This window comes from Kogia breviceps, chromosome 5 (genome assembly GCF_026419965.1).
Source record: "Kogia breviceps isolate mKogBre1 chromosome 5, mKogBre1 haplotype 1, whole genome shotgun sequence".
NCBI lineage: Eukaryota > Metazoa > Chordata > Mammalia > Artiodactyla > Physeteridae > Kogia > Kogia breviceps.
In genome coordinates, this window is record NC_081314.1 from 55,109,084 (window position 1) to 55,125,482 (window position 16,399).

Sequence of the window (16,399 nt, forward strand, 5' to 3'; positions counted from 1 at the left end):
CAATTTTAAGAGTTTTTGCTATTTTCTCTTATGCTTAGAGAAGTGGTCCTCAGCTGCGGACAACTTTGCCCCTCAGGAGACAGCTGGCAATGTCTGGAGACATTTCTGATTGTCAGGACTTTGGGGTGCACTGGCATCTCAAGGGTGGAGGCCAAGGATGCTGCTAAACATCCTACAATGCACAGGACAGCATCTCCACAACAAAGAGCTATCTGACCCCAATGTTTCTCAACCCAGTGCCAAGGCTGAGAAACCCTGCCTTGAAGGGATAATGTGGTTTAATAAATGTGCTTTAGTTTCCTCCCCTATAAAATCATGAGGAGTAACTAGGACACCATATATGAAAAGCTTCAGCACACTGTAAGCATTCAGAGTCCTAATTAGTTAATCTGATTGCACACTTTTTAGAGTAGGAACCACCTTGGTTGGCTCTGCATTCTTCCCACACAAAGCACAGGGCTTTTGTCACGGGCACTCAACAAATGTGAAATAATGTATTCTTTATATTTGAATTTTTGTTTAAAAAACAAATGCCACTATTATTTAAGAAACACAACATTCTCCTATACTCACTCCTTACCAAACAAGAAGTGAATAGTATAATTCATGATTCATTAGAACAGAATATGAAAAGCTACATTGCATCCTGAGTATGTCATAGAATCACCTCCATAGCAAGACTATTAATAAGCCTACTATTAAAAAGTTTTGTCTCACTTCAACAGAAAGTTTATTCAGAGATTACAATATATAGATTTAAGGAAATCTCATGCGACAGGCTCAGATTCTTCTATCTATACCAGGTCAGTTTTGACCGTATCAATTGTCAGGTCTTGAGTTGAATTATTCAGAAACCACCTTAAACTGTAATCACAAGCATGTCAAATAAAAACAGCAAAAGTCAAATCTCAGAATGAGTATGTCAGAACTGGCTAGCATCACATCTCAGGTCCAGATCTTTGCGTTTTTTTTTTTACTTTTCTCAGTTTATGCATGTTAGAGTCGGCACAAAAACCCTAAAGTAAATTATTACAAAAAACATTAGGATTAACATTCACTCAAGTGGCCCTACAACAGGATAATCTACAATCATTTTTGCAGAATTTCTGGAGGTGTGGCCCCAGGGTCCTGAACATCAGAATGAACCCATACACTTATTAGAAGTGCAGATTCCTGGACCCCAGCCAGACCTACTGAATCAAAATTTGAGAGGTTAGGCCTGGAAATCTACATTTTTAATCATTTCTCAAATATCTGTTTTGCATAGTAAAACTCTGGGAACCTCTGCCAGGAGGGTGAACCCCAGAAAATTGATTTGCCTCATTTGTAAATTTCCAGCATGTGCCTTGCTTCTACAGACTATCAATAATTAATTTAACATAAAATCCACACCCCTACCATAAAAAACAGGGAGAGAATTCTGTTGACGACTTTTGTCCAAATATGCACATCTGAAGTAAGCAGACTGATATTTTATGGGAAATGCTGAAAAAACGGAATGAATATAAACAGAATTATCAAGGAAAATAGAGCTCAATTCTGGGCCACACACAGGTCACCATCTACTATGTACCAGATGGGGGATACAGTGATGGCTAGAAGACTAGGTCCCTACCCTTATTTTTTCCTTATTATGCATTTAAATTGTTTAATATATACATAAACAAAGAAGCAAAATAATTTCGAAGAGTGACAATGCCGTGAAGACAAAAAAACAAGTTGACAGGGCTTCCCTGGTGGCGCAGTGGTTGAGAGTCCACCTGCCTATGCAGGGGACACGGGTTCGTGCCCCGGTCCGGGAAGATCCCACATGAGGCGGAGCGGCTGGGCCCGTGAGCCATGGCTGCTGAGCCTGCGCGTCCGGAGCCTGTGCTCCACAACGGGAGAGGCCACAACAGTGAGAGGCCCGCGTACCGCAAAAAAAAAAAAAAAAAAAAAAAAACAAGTTGACAAAGAAAGTCATTGGGAGGAGGAAGGCAGTGGCAGTGGCTGGCTCTATTAGATAAAAGGATGAAAAGTGGTTTCCTTGAGCAGGTAACATTCGAGCTGGGACCTGAAGGAGAGAAAGCTAGTCATGAGAGGGTTGAGGGGCAAGTGCTCTAGACAGAAGAAACTATTACTAGAAAGACCCTGAGGTGAGCAAAAGGTTTGCTTGAAATTAAATCAGAAATCAGATAATACATACAAAATGTTTCATGACATAGAAAACTATTTTAAAGTATGAAGTATTATTTTTATTAATATGTTAGAATCGTTTCAGGGCAGAAGCCAGGATAATGAAGGACCTCAAGTCTAAGTCATACGAAGAATTAATTCAGCAACTGCGGCTACACTGCCTGGAGATGAGGAGACACAAGTATGTGTTTGGGGGAAGAAGGGAGAAGTCTTCTTCAAATATCCGAAGGACTATGTTCTTGTGGAAGAAGATTACATTTATTTTTTTAAATAGCTCCGAGGGAGTGAAATGAGCTTGAACTGGTAAACATTTTAGGAAGGGAGACTCTTGGCTCAACATGATAATGAACATTCAAAGGGAATTGCAGGCAAATGGAATGACTGGGAGGTAATGAATCCCCCACAAGTGGAGGTGATCAAGGATGGGCTGAACAGATGCTGGCTGAGGCATGATTGGGCTAGATGACCTATGAGGACCTTTGCAACCCTTTGAAAACACACACACACACACATACACACACATACACACACACACACACACACACTCAGTCACTGTGTTCTCTCTCAACAAGTACTATAACCACCAATATGGCCTCTTTACTTCATACTTTACAACCTAGAGGAGGTTTTAAGAGAAACCTGAGAGATACTGAGGAATCCACCATATTCCCAATTCACGTTGTCACCCCAGAATAAAGTACAACTCCATCTCTGCAATAACCAATATACAGTTCCAAAGGGCAAATTGAGAAACAGGATAGACTAACATTAATTTCTGAAATCTGTGGCTAAGATTTAATGGTGTTTTAGCAATAAACATTAAACAATTATTTGGACCTATTAAAATAATTACTCTATTTTAACAAAAATGTGTCTGGATTCCATTAGGTCCCAATAAGTGGCATGCCAATAAACAGCCAAAGCCTTTAGCAAATGGGTATGTGGCCTTTTGTTGGTTCATTTTTTTTCATGGGAGCCATAGGCCCAAGAAGATGATTTCCTCATTAAAAACCCTGACAGAGCCTCTTTACTCTTCATTATTTACACAATCTGTCTAGTAAATAAAGCAAAAAACAGATACTGAACTGCCACTTGACCACCTGGGACCAAAATGATAAACAAATCTAACCTTCCAAGGAGAGACAGACCAAGCTATACTTGGGAGTAAGGCTAGAAGCAACTTTGAAAAGCTAAATGTTATTAATGACCTTTATATAAAATATGTTTCCACATCTAGATGTAAGTGGCTTATATGAAGATATAAAATACTCTCTTAATATCTACATATACTTTTTGTTTATTGAATTAAGTCTACTTCTTAAAAACTACTTGTAAATAAAATTATATTATGACTCTCTTAGGACAGCTTATTAAAAGAAACTTATAAGAATCTTTCCAGAAAAGAAAGGCTACATCTGTATAATTGTTCATAAAATTATACCTCATTTTATGAAATCCAGGAACAACAAAAGCCAGGGTTACAAAAAATTAAAACCAAAGATTTAATATTTAATGTAAAGAAAGTATTTATCACAGACTTTTTTGGTATAGAAATCTGTTCCTAGGGCTTTAAAATTTATATTTATGTTTACACTATTTTAGAAATATACCTATTCCATAAAAGTTAAATATAATCTATAATGTGGACAATCACTTCCTAAATTATTTCTCTTTAGGTTCACATATATTTGAGTTCAGGTTTTGTAGTTTATTAAGCTTTAATCCTTCAGGGCTCAGAGTAACAGCAGGACTGGATTAGTGACCCAGAAAACCCAGGTGTCTCTGTTCTTGAGGGGGTGCCACCTAATATCATCTGGGTCATCTAGAAACCAAACCCTTAACTGGGCATGGAGGATTAGTCCTTCAGGTAAATCATTCCAAGTCCCCAAAACATTTATAGCAAACACTCTCACTTGACTAATGCACAGAAAAGCTGCTGTAACACAAAACAATACATAGGGCTGGTAAAAGAAACCAAGTCTCCTGTCTCAAAGTCCAATGTGATCACCATGGCCATCTTTGCAGTCTCCCCTCAGCTTGAGAGTGGCCAAATTTCTGTATCAACCTCTAAGAGAAGGGCACCCTTTAGAACAATAGTGTTAACAACTAGTTGGTGAATTTCTTTCCTCTCGGAAGATCTGAGACCTCTTGCAACTTGTTTCCTTTTCTTTTTTTTCCAAGTAACAAGAAATTAGGGCTAATTTTGGACTTTCCAAACACTCTCATCCTTAATTGAGAATCCTTATCTCTTTGTTATCCTCCCTTGCAAGAGTGTACAGTCCACCTCTTAGATTAGTGGACAAAGCTGTGAATCATCTCCCAGATGTGTATTCTACAGGTGGGAAGCACAGGACAATGGAATGGCACTATAAAACCAACAGCATTATACAGAGTTGCTTCTCCAAATTGACAGCGAATCAGCAGTAATTCTCTACTAAATCAGGGCTTAATTCATAAGCTCACATTAATTCACAAGTTCAATCCAACTTCTCAAAATGCAATAGCACAATCTTCCAACCTGATTATCTTCACTGAAACTATTTAAAAGCATTTGCTGAGACACCTTTCTTTCTTGTGTCAGACAGGATCAGTGTCAAGTGAACAGCTGAAGTAGACTACATTCTGTCTAATTGCAGGGGGTTGACATTTTAGGAAATAATCATTTCTTGCAAGACAGAAATTTTCCCCAGGAGTGGACACCAAAGGGTACCTCCTGGTAAATAAAGGCTTAAGTATATATATATATATATATATATATATATATATATATATATATATACACACCCACATATATATGTGTGTATATATATACACATATATATGTATATATATACACACATATATATGTGTGTATATATATATATATATATATATACACACACATATACTTTTGACATTCTGTAGAATTGGAAATATTACAATCTGGATGACTTCTACAATAATTTTAATCAACTAAGAGAAGTTTAGGACTCAAAGAAGTAATTTTTAAAAAACAGAACAAGAGAGAATTTGTAGTGAAAATGCCATCCCATATCACTACCACTCAGGAAAGTGACGGATATTTCCCTTGAAATAATCATGCGGAAACAGTTGGTTTGTTTTGAAGGCATTTATTTCAATAGCTCATTCACTAAAACCCCCTGAGCTTTAGTCCAAAAAGTTAATTTCCATTTTCTTTTGATAATCAGGAGAATAAACCCACTTTTCTAAACAATCACTTTTTCAGATCATTTTCTGGGAGAAAATATGTTTTAAAAGCATGTTTGGAGTGAATTTGTAAGCAAAAATTTAGTAAAAGGGAAAGAACTTTTCATTCCTCAGCTCAATCTCAGCTCAAGTTGAACTTTTAAGTATTTCCTGTCTTGTAAGAGTCGGTGCTGCCATTAGGCCTTTCTTTGTGAGGTGGCCAGTTTTCTCCTAACAGTGTTCACTAAATTCATTTAACTCATGCCCTAGGCCAGTAACAAATCTACTTTTCCAGCTGTGATACTTTAATAGCTTAAATTTCTAAAGTAAATAGCATCCTTTGCACCTTTGAAAACCAGTTCTGGCAGTGATTAAAGTAAAGAAACGAAACATTTAAAGAGCTTCAGATATGCACCATCAGAATGCATGTGTCAGCTATAAGCTCTATAATATATAATGAAGGGAAATGCCCAAATCCCAGAATCCAGTTTAGGTAGTGGGACTACTGATACATTTTAAAAAGATGGAGAGTCAATTAACAAGTATATTATTTCATTTTAAATCTGTTATGAGACATGTATGAGTGAGAACAGACAGCACTGCTATTCAGCATTCATGAACCAAAACCACACATAAGCCATGTTCAAGCTCAAGGAACTTACCTTATACACTTGTCCATATGTTCCATTGCCAACAAGTTCCACCAATTCAAAGATCCCTGCAGGGTCCTGAAAGAAAATAAACAATAAAAAGTCAAAATGATATTCTAGCTGTTGTCTTCATCAAAAGCAAATATGCATTTAAAATAAGCAAATAAATAACAACTTTAGCTTGGGGGGGGCTCTCATATGTTAATATTAAAGAGCATTAAAATTTAATTCAGCTGTGGCTATGAAATGAGTCAAAATCTTTTTGTTTCTATTTTACATTTCTATAAGATGTGTTTAAATCAGACAAAAGGAAACAAGACTTCGTTGAAACAATAAAAAAAAAGAATTAATGCATTTCTCACTGTCAAATGGAAATACACTTGTAGGTACATCGGGCTAAACTGAAAGGCTCATCATCCTGAAGGGGTTCTAATTTTGAAGATCCTTCTGTTTGACATTTCTGAGCTGCTCATTGTATTGAACACTGGCAGTTCAGAAAGCTCCTGTGTTGTGGGGCAATCTTCCCTGCAGAAGTCAACAGTTTCCAAGAGAAAATGGAATCAACCTAACTTCCTCTCTCAGAAAGTATTTCTCTGGATTCATCTCCCCTCTCGACAATGCTGCCTTTGCAAAATACGCTTTTGCGCCAGCCTCCAGTTCCTGCAGGACCTGGAGAGTCCCCGGCAGGATGCAGAATGCAAACGAAACTGGAGAACTATGCAAGTTCTTAGCACCGAACAGGTGTCTGCTAACCCTCAGAGTCAGCTGTGTTAGAGCGCTCAATAAATATCCAATAATCGTGGATATTATTACCAAATTACCATCCCCAAAAGTCAAAAAGAAAAATCAAAGCCTATAAGATTCAACTCAGAGACAGAAAGTGCCTTTGGCCTCCTCTGATTCCTAACTGGACAGAAATGATTTCTTTAAAGGCCTCGCTCACGAATCACAAACATACATGTCCACAGAGGCCAGACAAGTAACGGAAAAGAGTGAGGGGGCCGCAGGGGCCTGTGACAAACTGAGGAAGTCACGTCCCCTCTGGGGGCAGGGGGGCCAGCTGGAACCAATCGTTGTCATGTCAACCTATGAGCACAGTCTTGCCAGGTCTGAAGATTTTTTTGAAGAAAAACTGAACATTTTGTTTCATGTGAGATCTCGTTTTTAAATGTTAGGCACGAACTCACTTTTAAAAAAAAACTCTGGGGGACAAATGAAAAAAACGTCAGCCTCTGGCCTAAAAAGCATTTCCCCTCTCCAGTCAACAGGTTTACAGAGTACTGCCATATGGTGTGACAGTGACTGAGAAGCAGGAGGGGGAAAGCCTGGATTTTAGCTTCAGACAGGCTTGGGCTGATAACCAGCTCTGCCTTGTCTGGCGGAGTGATCCCAGGTCTCTCCCCTGGGAGAGCAACTCAGTCTCCACGCAGATAAAATGGGGAGGACATCTACCCAGCAGAGATCTGGGGAAGAGTAGGTGAGGGCCTAGCACCACACCTGCACGTAGTCAGCAAACCTAATATCTGACAGGAATCATTTTTAAGCTGAGGAATCCCACACCTCTAGTAGCATTTAAAGGGAGAGGGGCTGCTATTCACAGGGAAGGGGACAAATGAGTTGGAGGTGACAAGTTAGAGCTCTTTAAAGTGACAGTCTACAGCAAATCAGGCCCAAGAATAGCCCTTTGTGATGTGTCTTCAAAGATCTCACATAGAAAACAAATTTAAAAAGAAAAAAATAAGACAAAAAAGCAACAGCTGAAGCACTTAGTCACTCACAAAGACTGTAATTAGCATCATCCATTGTTATAAAGCCAGGAAGGCAAGAAACCCCACTCCAGACTCATGTCCCAACAGATGGAGAAGTCCAGAAGTTCCAGCTATGCCCCACCTGGTCAGGGAGGTGTGGACATCATCCCAGATGGAACCATGAGACAGGAGAACATGGGAAAAGGACCTAGAGCTCTGCAGACAGGGACCCCAGAGCTAAAAGTCACTGTCAAGGCCACCTGGGAGGTGCCTCAAGATGGGAAAGAAAAATCGTGTTTGTTAAACTACTAGGCCATTAGAGCAGCAGGTTTTATTACGAATGGAATTAGAAAGAAATGAGGAAAAGGGGGAGAAGTAGCCCACAAATGGTGGCAGCTGCTGTTTGTTTCTAAGCTGTGCTTCCCAGTAGTTTGTTTGTGCAGTGGTGTTTCTGCAACAAATTTCAAGAGAGGTCCTACATTTGCTTGAACTATCTCAATTGTGTGTTTTCTTTTTTTTTAATATTTATTTATCTTTGGCTGCGTTGGGTTTCGTTGCTGCACGCCTGCTTTCTCTAGTTACGGTGAGCGGGGGCTACTCTTCCTTGCGGTGCGCAGGCTTTTCATTGTGGTGGCTTCAGTAGTTGTGGCACACGGGCTCAGCAGTTGTGACTTGCGGGCCCTAGAGCACAGGCTCAGTACTTGTGGCGCATGGGCTTAGTTGCCCCGCGGCATGTGGGATCTTCCCGGACCAGGGCTCGAACCCGTGTCCCCTGCATCGGCAGGTGGATTCTTAACCACTGCGCCACCAGGGAAGCCCCTCAATTGTGTTTTCAACATTCATTTTTCTTGACTAAAAAAAAAATATGAACAAAAGAAAGATGTTGGATGGTGAGTACTAGCTGCCGTAAGGAGCCCGGGAAGGCTAAGGAGGGTGGCTGGAGAGGGAGGAGCAGAAACAAGGTGCAGAGCGGGACCCACTTCTACACCCAGGGGTCACCCCACCTCACAGACCTCTCCTCAGGGCTGGGGTGTAATGGGCAGGTCTCAATATGAGCCAGGCAGCTGATTCCTAGGTTCCTTCCTCTCCTCAAATAATCCATTCATGGGCATATTGGTCCAGCCAGTCGGAGCCAAGAAGGTTCAATGCCAAGACTTTCATTCCAGCTGCTGGGAGAGAGGCTCTTCCCACTGGACACATCAACGGGCTCAGAAGCAAAAGTCAGAGGGACTACAGAGTTGGATTGGCATCCGCCTTGGGTAAGCAACCAAACCGGAAACAGTCGTCAATCTAGGGCGGTTCCCCAGGAAACAGACTCTGAGAATCACCGAGATTTACACAGAGGGTTAACTGAGATGTGCCTCATAATCAAGGCCAGTGGGGAGTGACTGAAGAAGGCCTGGACTGAGCGGATGAAGGAAGTCAATGCAATGCAATGGAACAAAGACTTCATCTGCTCCCACAGGAGCTCTGGAGTTGGGATGACACTTCAGAATTACCCTACCTTGAGGCATGGGGGCCTCTGTACCCCACCTCCATTGACTAGTCATTGTGTGCTGGCTGTCCCCCATCCCCGTCCCAGAGGTTATGATCTTGGGTGAAGGGACACTCTTCAGCCGAGGACAATTCCCAGGTGAGAACCATCGCTAGCCGCCTACACTCCCAGCAGGTGGCCAATGAGCACCTCAGCAGTGGACAGGGAATCTGGGTGACACACCATGGCATCCACTACAAGCATCGTGGCTAGAAATGAGGACCCACTTGGAACTGGAAGAGAAGTCTCCAAGCATCTACCTTCTACAGTATGCAAATAGTAATAAGACAAAACGGCACAATTAGAGTCATGGTGTTTGCAAGGAGGGGGCTCTCTGAGAGCCAAGAAAGCACAAGGCAGAGCTATTGTTCAGGGACACTTGAACTTAGCACTGACTCTAAGCTTCCGTATTCCCTCTCCCCCAATCCAAGTACCTGGACAGCTGGATGTTTGTGAATATTCCCTTACACAAATGCATATAAATGTCAGAGACTTTCTTGGGGAATACTGACATAGCTTGAATGTTGTAAGCATTCAGCTGTGTTCTCCATTCTTGCAGGACTCTAAAGTAATTTCTCCTGGCTCACCGGTGACCTCGATCTCGTTTGTAACGGTCTCTTCTCAGTCTGTCCTGGTTGTTCCCTCTGAGGCACTGACACTGCTGGGCATCGCCACTCTTGTTGAAATCCACCCCCTCCTTTCTCTTCTGTCATCCAGTCTCTCAGAGAGATTTTTCTTTCTTCTGCCCATACCTTAAAGGTTGGCTGACCCCAAGGTTCCATGCTTCTGTTGTTCACTAAGTGCTAAGGATTTTATCTCCAGAAGTACACCATATCCGTCTACTCCACCCTGTTCATACAACAGCCCTCACCATCTCTTGCTGGGACTGTTTATTTCAATCAATTCTCTCCTCCTTTCAACCTATCCTTCACACCAATCTTTCTAAAACAGACATTTCTAGGGGGCTTCCCTGGTGGCGCAGTGGTTGAGAGTCCGCCTGCCAATGTAAGGCACGCGGGTTCGTGCCCCGGTCCGGGAAGATGCCACATGCCGCGGAGCGGCTGGGCCCATGAGCTGTGGCCGCTGAGCCTGCGTGTTCAGAGATTGAACTCCGCCAACAGGAGAGGCCACAACAGTGAGAGGCCCACGTACCAAAAAAAAATAATAATAATTAAAAAAAAAAATAGACATTTCTAAATACAACACACCACGCTTTATTTTATTTTATTTTATTTTATTTTTTTGCCATACGCGGGTCTCTCACTCTTGTGGCCTCTCCCGTTGCGAAGCACAGGCTCCGGACGCACAGGCTCAGCGGCCATGGCTCACGGGCCCAGCCGCTCTGCAGCATGTGGGATCTTCCCGGACTGGGGCACGAACCCGTGTCCCCTGCATCGGCAGGCAGGCTCTCAACCACTGCGCCACCAGGGTGTAATCACACCACGCTTTAAAATCCTACACAAGGTGGTTCAAATTGAAAGTCAAGGTCCTGTCATTCTTAGGCCCAGCTTTCATTCCCAGCTTCGTGTTCCATCATTTTGTGCTACACCCAACCACTTCAAACCTCACTTCCCTGACACATCACACTTAGCCATGTCTCTCTGACTCAGTTCATACTGTCTGCCTGCCACTATTATTCCTTCTACTATTCTCTATGAGGCAAAGCCCATCCTTGAAGGTCCAGTGTGACACCTCCTCTGTGAAGCCTGTCTCAAATTAGCTCCCCCGCCTCTCTGCCCCCATAGCACATTGTGCATGGCTCCATGATAACCGTTCTCACACAGTGAGGTCCCCTCTTCCATTTCTCTCTCTTGATGAATTACAAATGGCCTGAGAGCAAGCACTGGAGCATATTTATCTTAGTGTTTCCAGCGCTTAGCATGGTGTCCAACACACAACTGCTAGACATAACTATTTACTCAATAAGGTTGATGTCCCACAATGCTCCACAATATAAGTAGAGGAAGTCGCAAAAAATGGGATCAGAATGTAGAGCCAAAGGTCTAACAAGCTTACGTCATTTCTTTTTCCATCTAGACATAGCTGTCCCAGCCACTGCCCCTTCCGCACCCCCGTGACCCGACTCCCAGCTGCACAAAACTGTCACATGCATAAGCTCCTATGGTCTTCCCAGCTCTAAAGAAAATGCATAAGGGCCATTGTTGTAAGCTGTGCCTCAGGTAAGTGGAGAAGACAGGCTGTCAGGATGCTGCCACGAGCAATGCAACAAGGAGAAGACGCTGTGCCTAATGATCATGTTACAAAGACAGGAAGGGTAAGAGAAAAGAATCAGCTTAATCCTCCCTCTCATGTTTGCTCAGAGGCTCCTAAAGCCAGGAAGGGCAGCATGGAAGAAGGTTACATACACCAAGGAGAAATGAGCAAATCATTGACATTTACCAAAGTCAGGAATCCCTGTTGGCTACACATGCCTTTATTCAGATCTTAACCTTTGCTGGGAGGCTGAAAAGAAAATTTAATTCTAAGGTAGAGCAGGTTACATTATTTCATAATGAAATATAATGACATATCAAAAGACATGCTGTTCCATGAAAGAAAATTGTAACTTTTCAGCAAGTTACTGAGGAAGGCAAATTTGATTAGTCATCATAATAAAAATCACAATAATCACTAACATTTCATGAGCACTTATGTGCTGGGTACTATTCTAAGCACTTTCCATGGATAGGTTATTTAATTATCACAACTCTATCAAGTGCTTGCTGTCCTTGTCTTTGTTTTACGGAGGAGGAAGTGGAGGTTCAGAGAAAGTAAGCACTAAGTCGAGGTCACACCAACAAGGGTGGCTGAGCCAGGATGGGTCAGACTGCAAACCCCAGGCCCTTAACCAACTCACCACCCCATCAGCTTCACAGAATCAGAATTCCCGGCCCTTGATTTTCCAGTTGCTAGCTCTCCAGCCCTGGGCAAGTTTCAAAAATGCCCCGAGTCTCAGTTTCTCCATCTCTAAAAAGGGAACAATAGTATGTCCCAGGCAGGGTTACTGTGAAGACTGTGAAAGTGTGCAGACTAGCTCAGGGCCTGATACTTAATAGGACTTCAATAAATATTAACCTCTTTCCTTCCTTTTCTTTTTCCCTTTGAAAAAAGAATTCATTTAACACACAAGGAATATGCTGCAGAAAAATTCAGGGTGTGTTTCAAATATTTTCAACTCATAAAGCCAGTAAAAGAACACCGATTGTTTATTAACCAAGATCACCACATGCTTAACAAACAGAGTCAGATATTTATGGACAAACAAGTGTCTCTTTAGAAATCAGCGAGACATTTGGAAAGACGTATTAACTTTTCGGGGCTCCTGGGATGCTGGAATAAATTCTCTCGTCTATCAGCTGATGAAATTCAGGTGGCATTGGCAGGCTCAAGTCTGACTTCTCAGCAGGGTGGAGTGATTTAAGATCTAGAAGTTAATATTCCCAGTCACTGAGTTATACTTTAATTCTTCAAGGTCCCCTGAATGACACTGGATTTATCAGAATACTAAATAACATCTCTGGACTAAATCCCAAAGATTGGAAAAGCCAAACCTAAATATATAACTAGGATGACTGCTTCCTTAGAATCATAAAAGATGATACATATTCTTCCCAGACCTTTCCCCCTTCTCTGAAAATGAAATGGAGAGAGAAATTGGGGCTTCCCTGGTGGCGCAGTGGTTGAGAATCTGCCTGCTAATGCAGGGGACACGGGTTCGAGACCTGGTCTGGGAAGGTCCCACATGCCACGGAGCAACTAGGCCCGTGAGCCACAACCACTGAGCCTGCACGTCTGGAGCCTGTGCTCCGCAACAAGAGAGGCCGCGATAGTGAGAGGCCCGCGCACCACGATGAAGAGCAGCCCCCCCTTGCCACAACTAGAGAAAGCCCTCGCACAGAAACGAAGACCCAAGACAGCAAAAATAAATAAATTAATTAATAAACTCCTACCCACAACATCTTCTTTAAAAAAAAAAAAAAAAGAGAGAGAGAAATTGGGAGCTTGTACGGACTCTAGACAACCCTTCTCCCAAGCTCCTCTTCTTCAAGACATGGCCATTCTGCGCCAGATCTTTCACTTGAGGTCACCAGTTCTGTGTCAGGGTGAAATAAACCCTCGCAGAATATGGACGGCTGATACGGCTCCCAGAATGACTGCCTACCCGCAGATTCCCTACTGACATCTGCTAAAAGACTGCTTACTCCAAACTCACGGGCCTTAAAAAGACCAAAATGTTATTTCTCTTAGAACCATATTTAGCAGCTGATTTGTTCGGTTTCAGCCCTAACTGACAAGCATATGCTTACAAAAGCAAAACAGGACAAAGAAAACAGGAACAGTAAGAGAACTCTCCATATTTATCTTGAGCCTTCAGGCTCTTCAACACCATCGTTATTCCAAAGTAAGTAGAGCACTGGTAACCATCGCGCTGACTCAACACAGCACCCCCAATTCTAGTCCGTGCTGCACTCACAGCCAGGCCAGGTCCCTCAAATCATTTTTCACTGACCTTCCCTCCTAACGTGAGGGTCTGAGGAACGAAAGGTCTTGCCTTGCACAATGGGGTTTATTCGGTCCCTGGGCGCTACCGGCACCCTCCCACGCACCTACTGCCTGGGGTGGAAGCAGGCGGTACACTGGCCCTGCCTCCTGGTGCTTCCAGTCTGATGAAGGAATAGACATGAGCACATAACTACACGTACACAGTCATTAAATTACAATGACAAGCGACATGCAAGAAAAATAAAAGGTGCTCCGAGAGCATATTCCCGGGAGATCTACAAAACAGCCCAGATTTCTCTTCATTAACATACTGCCCAAGCCATGCCTCTCACATGGGACAGATAATTCAAGTAAAAAATACATACAAAAATAACATAAAGCTAAAACACTGGTTGCTGAATTTTCTCACTTGATCATCTATATAAATTAAGCTCTGCAGGGCTTCCCTGGTGGTGCAGTGGTTACGAGTCCGCCTGCCAATGTAGGGGACACGGGTTCGTGCCCCGGTCCGGGAAGATCCCACATGCGGCAGAGCGGCTGGGCCCGTGAGCCATGGCCGCTGAGCCTGCGCGTCCGGAGCCTGTGCTCTGCAACAGGAGAGGCCCACGTACCACAAAAAAAAAAAAAAAAAAAAAAACAACTCTGCAGAGCTATCAGAGGATTGGGGCAAAAATGCGAGGTTTCACGTCAGGATTCTGCTCCTTGCCAGTGTTATTTAACCGCTCATATTCTGATTTCCCCATCTGTAAAATGGGAGAGTCCCGCTTGGCCTGTGGTCTTTGCAAGGCTGTATCCCACACAAGCTGGGCACCTCCCCAATGCCACAGGTCCTTGGTTGTCCCCTGGGAAGGGCGGTGCTAAGTGCAGGCTGACTCCAGGATGCCCACCGCCCCTTACGGCTGTGCTTGGCTAGACAGTACTGGCGTCCTTTTACCAGTACTAACTCTGGCAGGTTCTGGACATGGTCCCAGCCAAACCTTAAGGGACACGGCCCTCAATGCTAGTAGCTGCTAGCGCTCGGGTCAGGGGGACCGGAGCCTCCCCACTTCCTGTTCGGGTCCCAGTTCCACCTGCTATATTCATACTCAGCAGCCAGCGGCAGTAGACCAGATTCCCCATGCCGTCACTGCTCACCTGCCCCACTCGGGATGCTTCATCTCCCGCCTGTCCTCAAGAAGCAGCCTCTAGGGTTTCCCTGGTGGTGCAGTGGTTGCGAGTCCGCCTGCCGATGCAGGAGACACGGGTTCGTGCCCCGGTCCGGGAAGATCCCACGTGCTTCAGAGCAGCTGGGCCCATGAGCCATGGCCGCTGAGCCTGCGCGTCCGGAGCCTGTGCTCCACAACGGGAGAGGAGGCCACAACAGTGAGAGGCCCACGTAACGAAAAAAAAAAAAGAAGCAGCCTCTAGCATGAGATGTGAAACCTGGCTCTTCACATTAATAGCTGTGAGACCTTAAGCTATGATCACTGTCTCTGGGATAGACAATGGCCCAAATGCTTTATATACATTTTCATATTTAATCTTCATAGTGACTGTGGGAAGTAGATATCACTAACCCCAATTTCCAGATGTTGAAACAAAAGCTTCAAGGAATTAAATTGCTCAAGGTTAAATAGTATGTGGTAGAAACAGCAGCCAAGGCCAGACTGCAAAGTGAGGAAAAACATACATCCCATGAGGATTGTTCGGAGGATCAGAAACAACATATATAAAGCATTTAGCACAACACACAGTAGTGCTTAACAAAAAAAGCTACTGCTGTTATTGCCCTTGCTGCTGGTACCATTAAAAGTTGCCCACGATGATAGCATTGTCAGTAGTAGAGGCAGAATTCTAATCCAGATATTTTTAATCCAAGCCCATCTCTATTTCTCACTTCTCTACAAATGGCCAATGCTGAAATTAACTTGGGGCTGTGGGGTTGATGAAGGCCTTGCAGTTTTAACCATGGAGCCAGAGAAGGGCCAGTAACCTCAAACCAGGCAGAGGCAACCAGGCAAGTGGCTGGGGACTCGGAAGTAAAATGTACCACAGCTGCTCGATGCCCCTCCTTCGCATCAGAGCCCGGAGTCCCAGACACGGAGACCAAGCGGGCGCTGAGATTTCCATCCAAAGCTACCGTTTCTTTTTTTCTTACTTTGCCATCAGCTAGGATGAATACTGACTACTTTAAGTTAACCAATCAATTGACAGTGAGAAGCAGTAAACGGTAGTAGTTAAGACCGTACACTACAGCCAGAAAGCCTGACTCTGATCCCAGCTTTCCCCTTTACTAGCTGTGACCTTGAACAGATTATTTAATCTCTCTGTGCCTCAGTTTCCTCAACTGTAAAAGAATGATAATAGTAGTACTTACTTCCAAGGATTACTACAAAATAATTAATATATAGAAAACATTAAAAGCAATGTCTGGCATAATGTAAGTACTCAAAAGTGTTTGTTAATAATTCCTTATCGTAGAATGCAAATTCTAAGGAAAGACTTACACTGGTTGGGTTCACTGCAGTGCCCCCACTACTTAGATCAGTGACTAGGACATTATAGACCTAATAAATATAGACTTAATATAAATATATAATATAGACCTAATAAATTATAGACTT

At 43.1% G+C, this 16,399-nt stretch overlaps 1 protein-coding gene across 13 annotated transcripts in view; it reads right to left on the bottom strand.

Moving 5' to 3' along the window:
- The window catches only part of TNIK (TRAF2 and NCK interacting kinase), a 412,179-nt gene that overhangs the window by 312,266 nt on the left and 83,514 nt on the right, over nt 1-16,399 (bottom strand). For all 13 annotated transcript variants that reach the window (XM_059065360.2, XM_059065365.2, XM_067034013.1 and 10 more), the window contains exon 2: nt 6,024-6,089. In XM_059065360.2, coding sequence (XP_058921343.1) covers nt 6,024-6,089 — 66 coding nt within the window. The remainder of the gene's footprint in view (nt 1-6,023; nt 6,090-16,399) is intronic.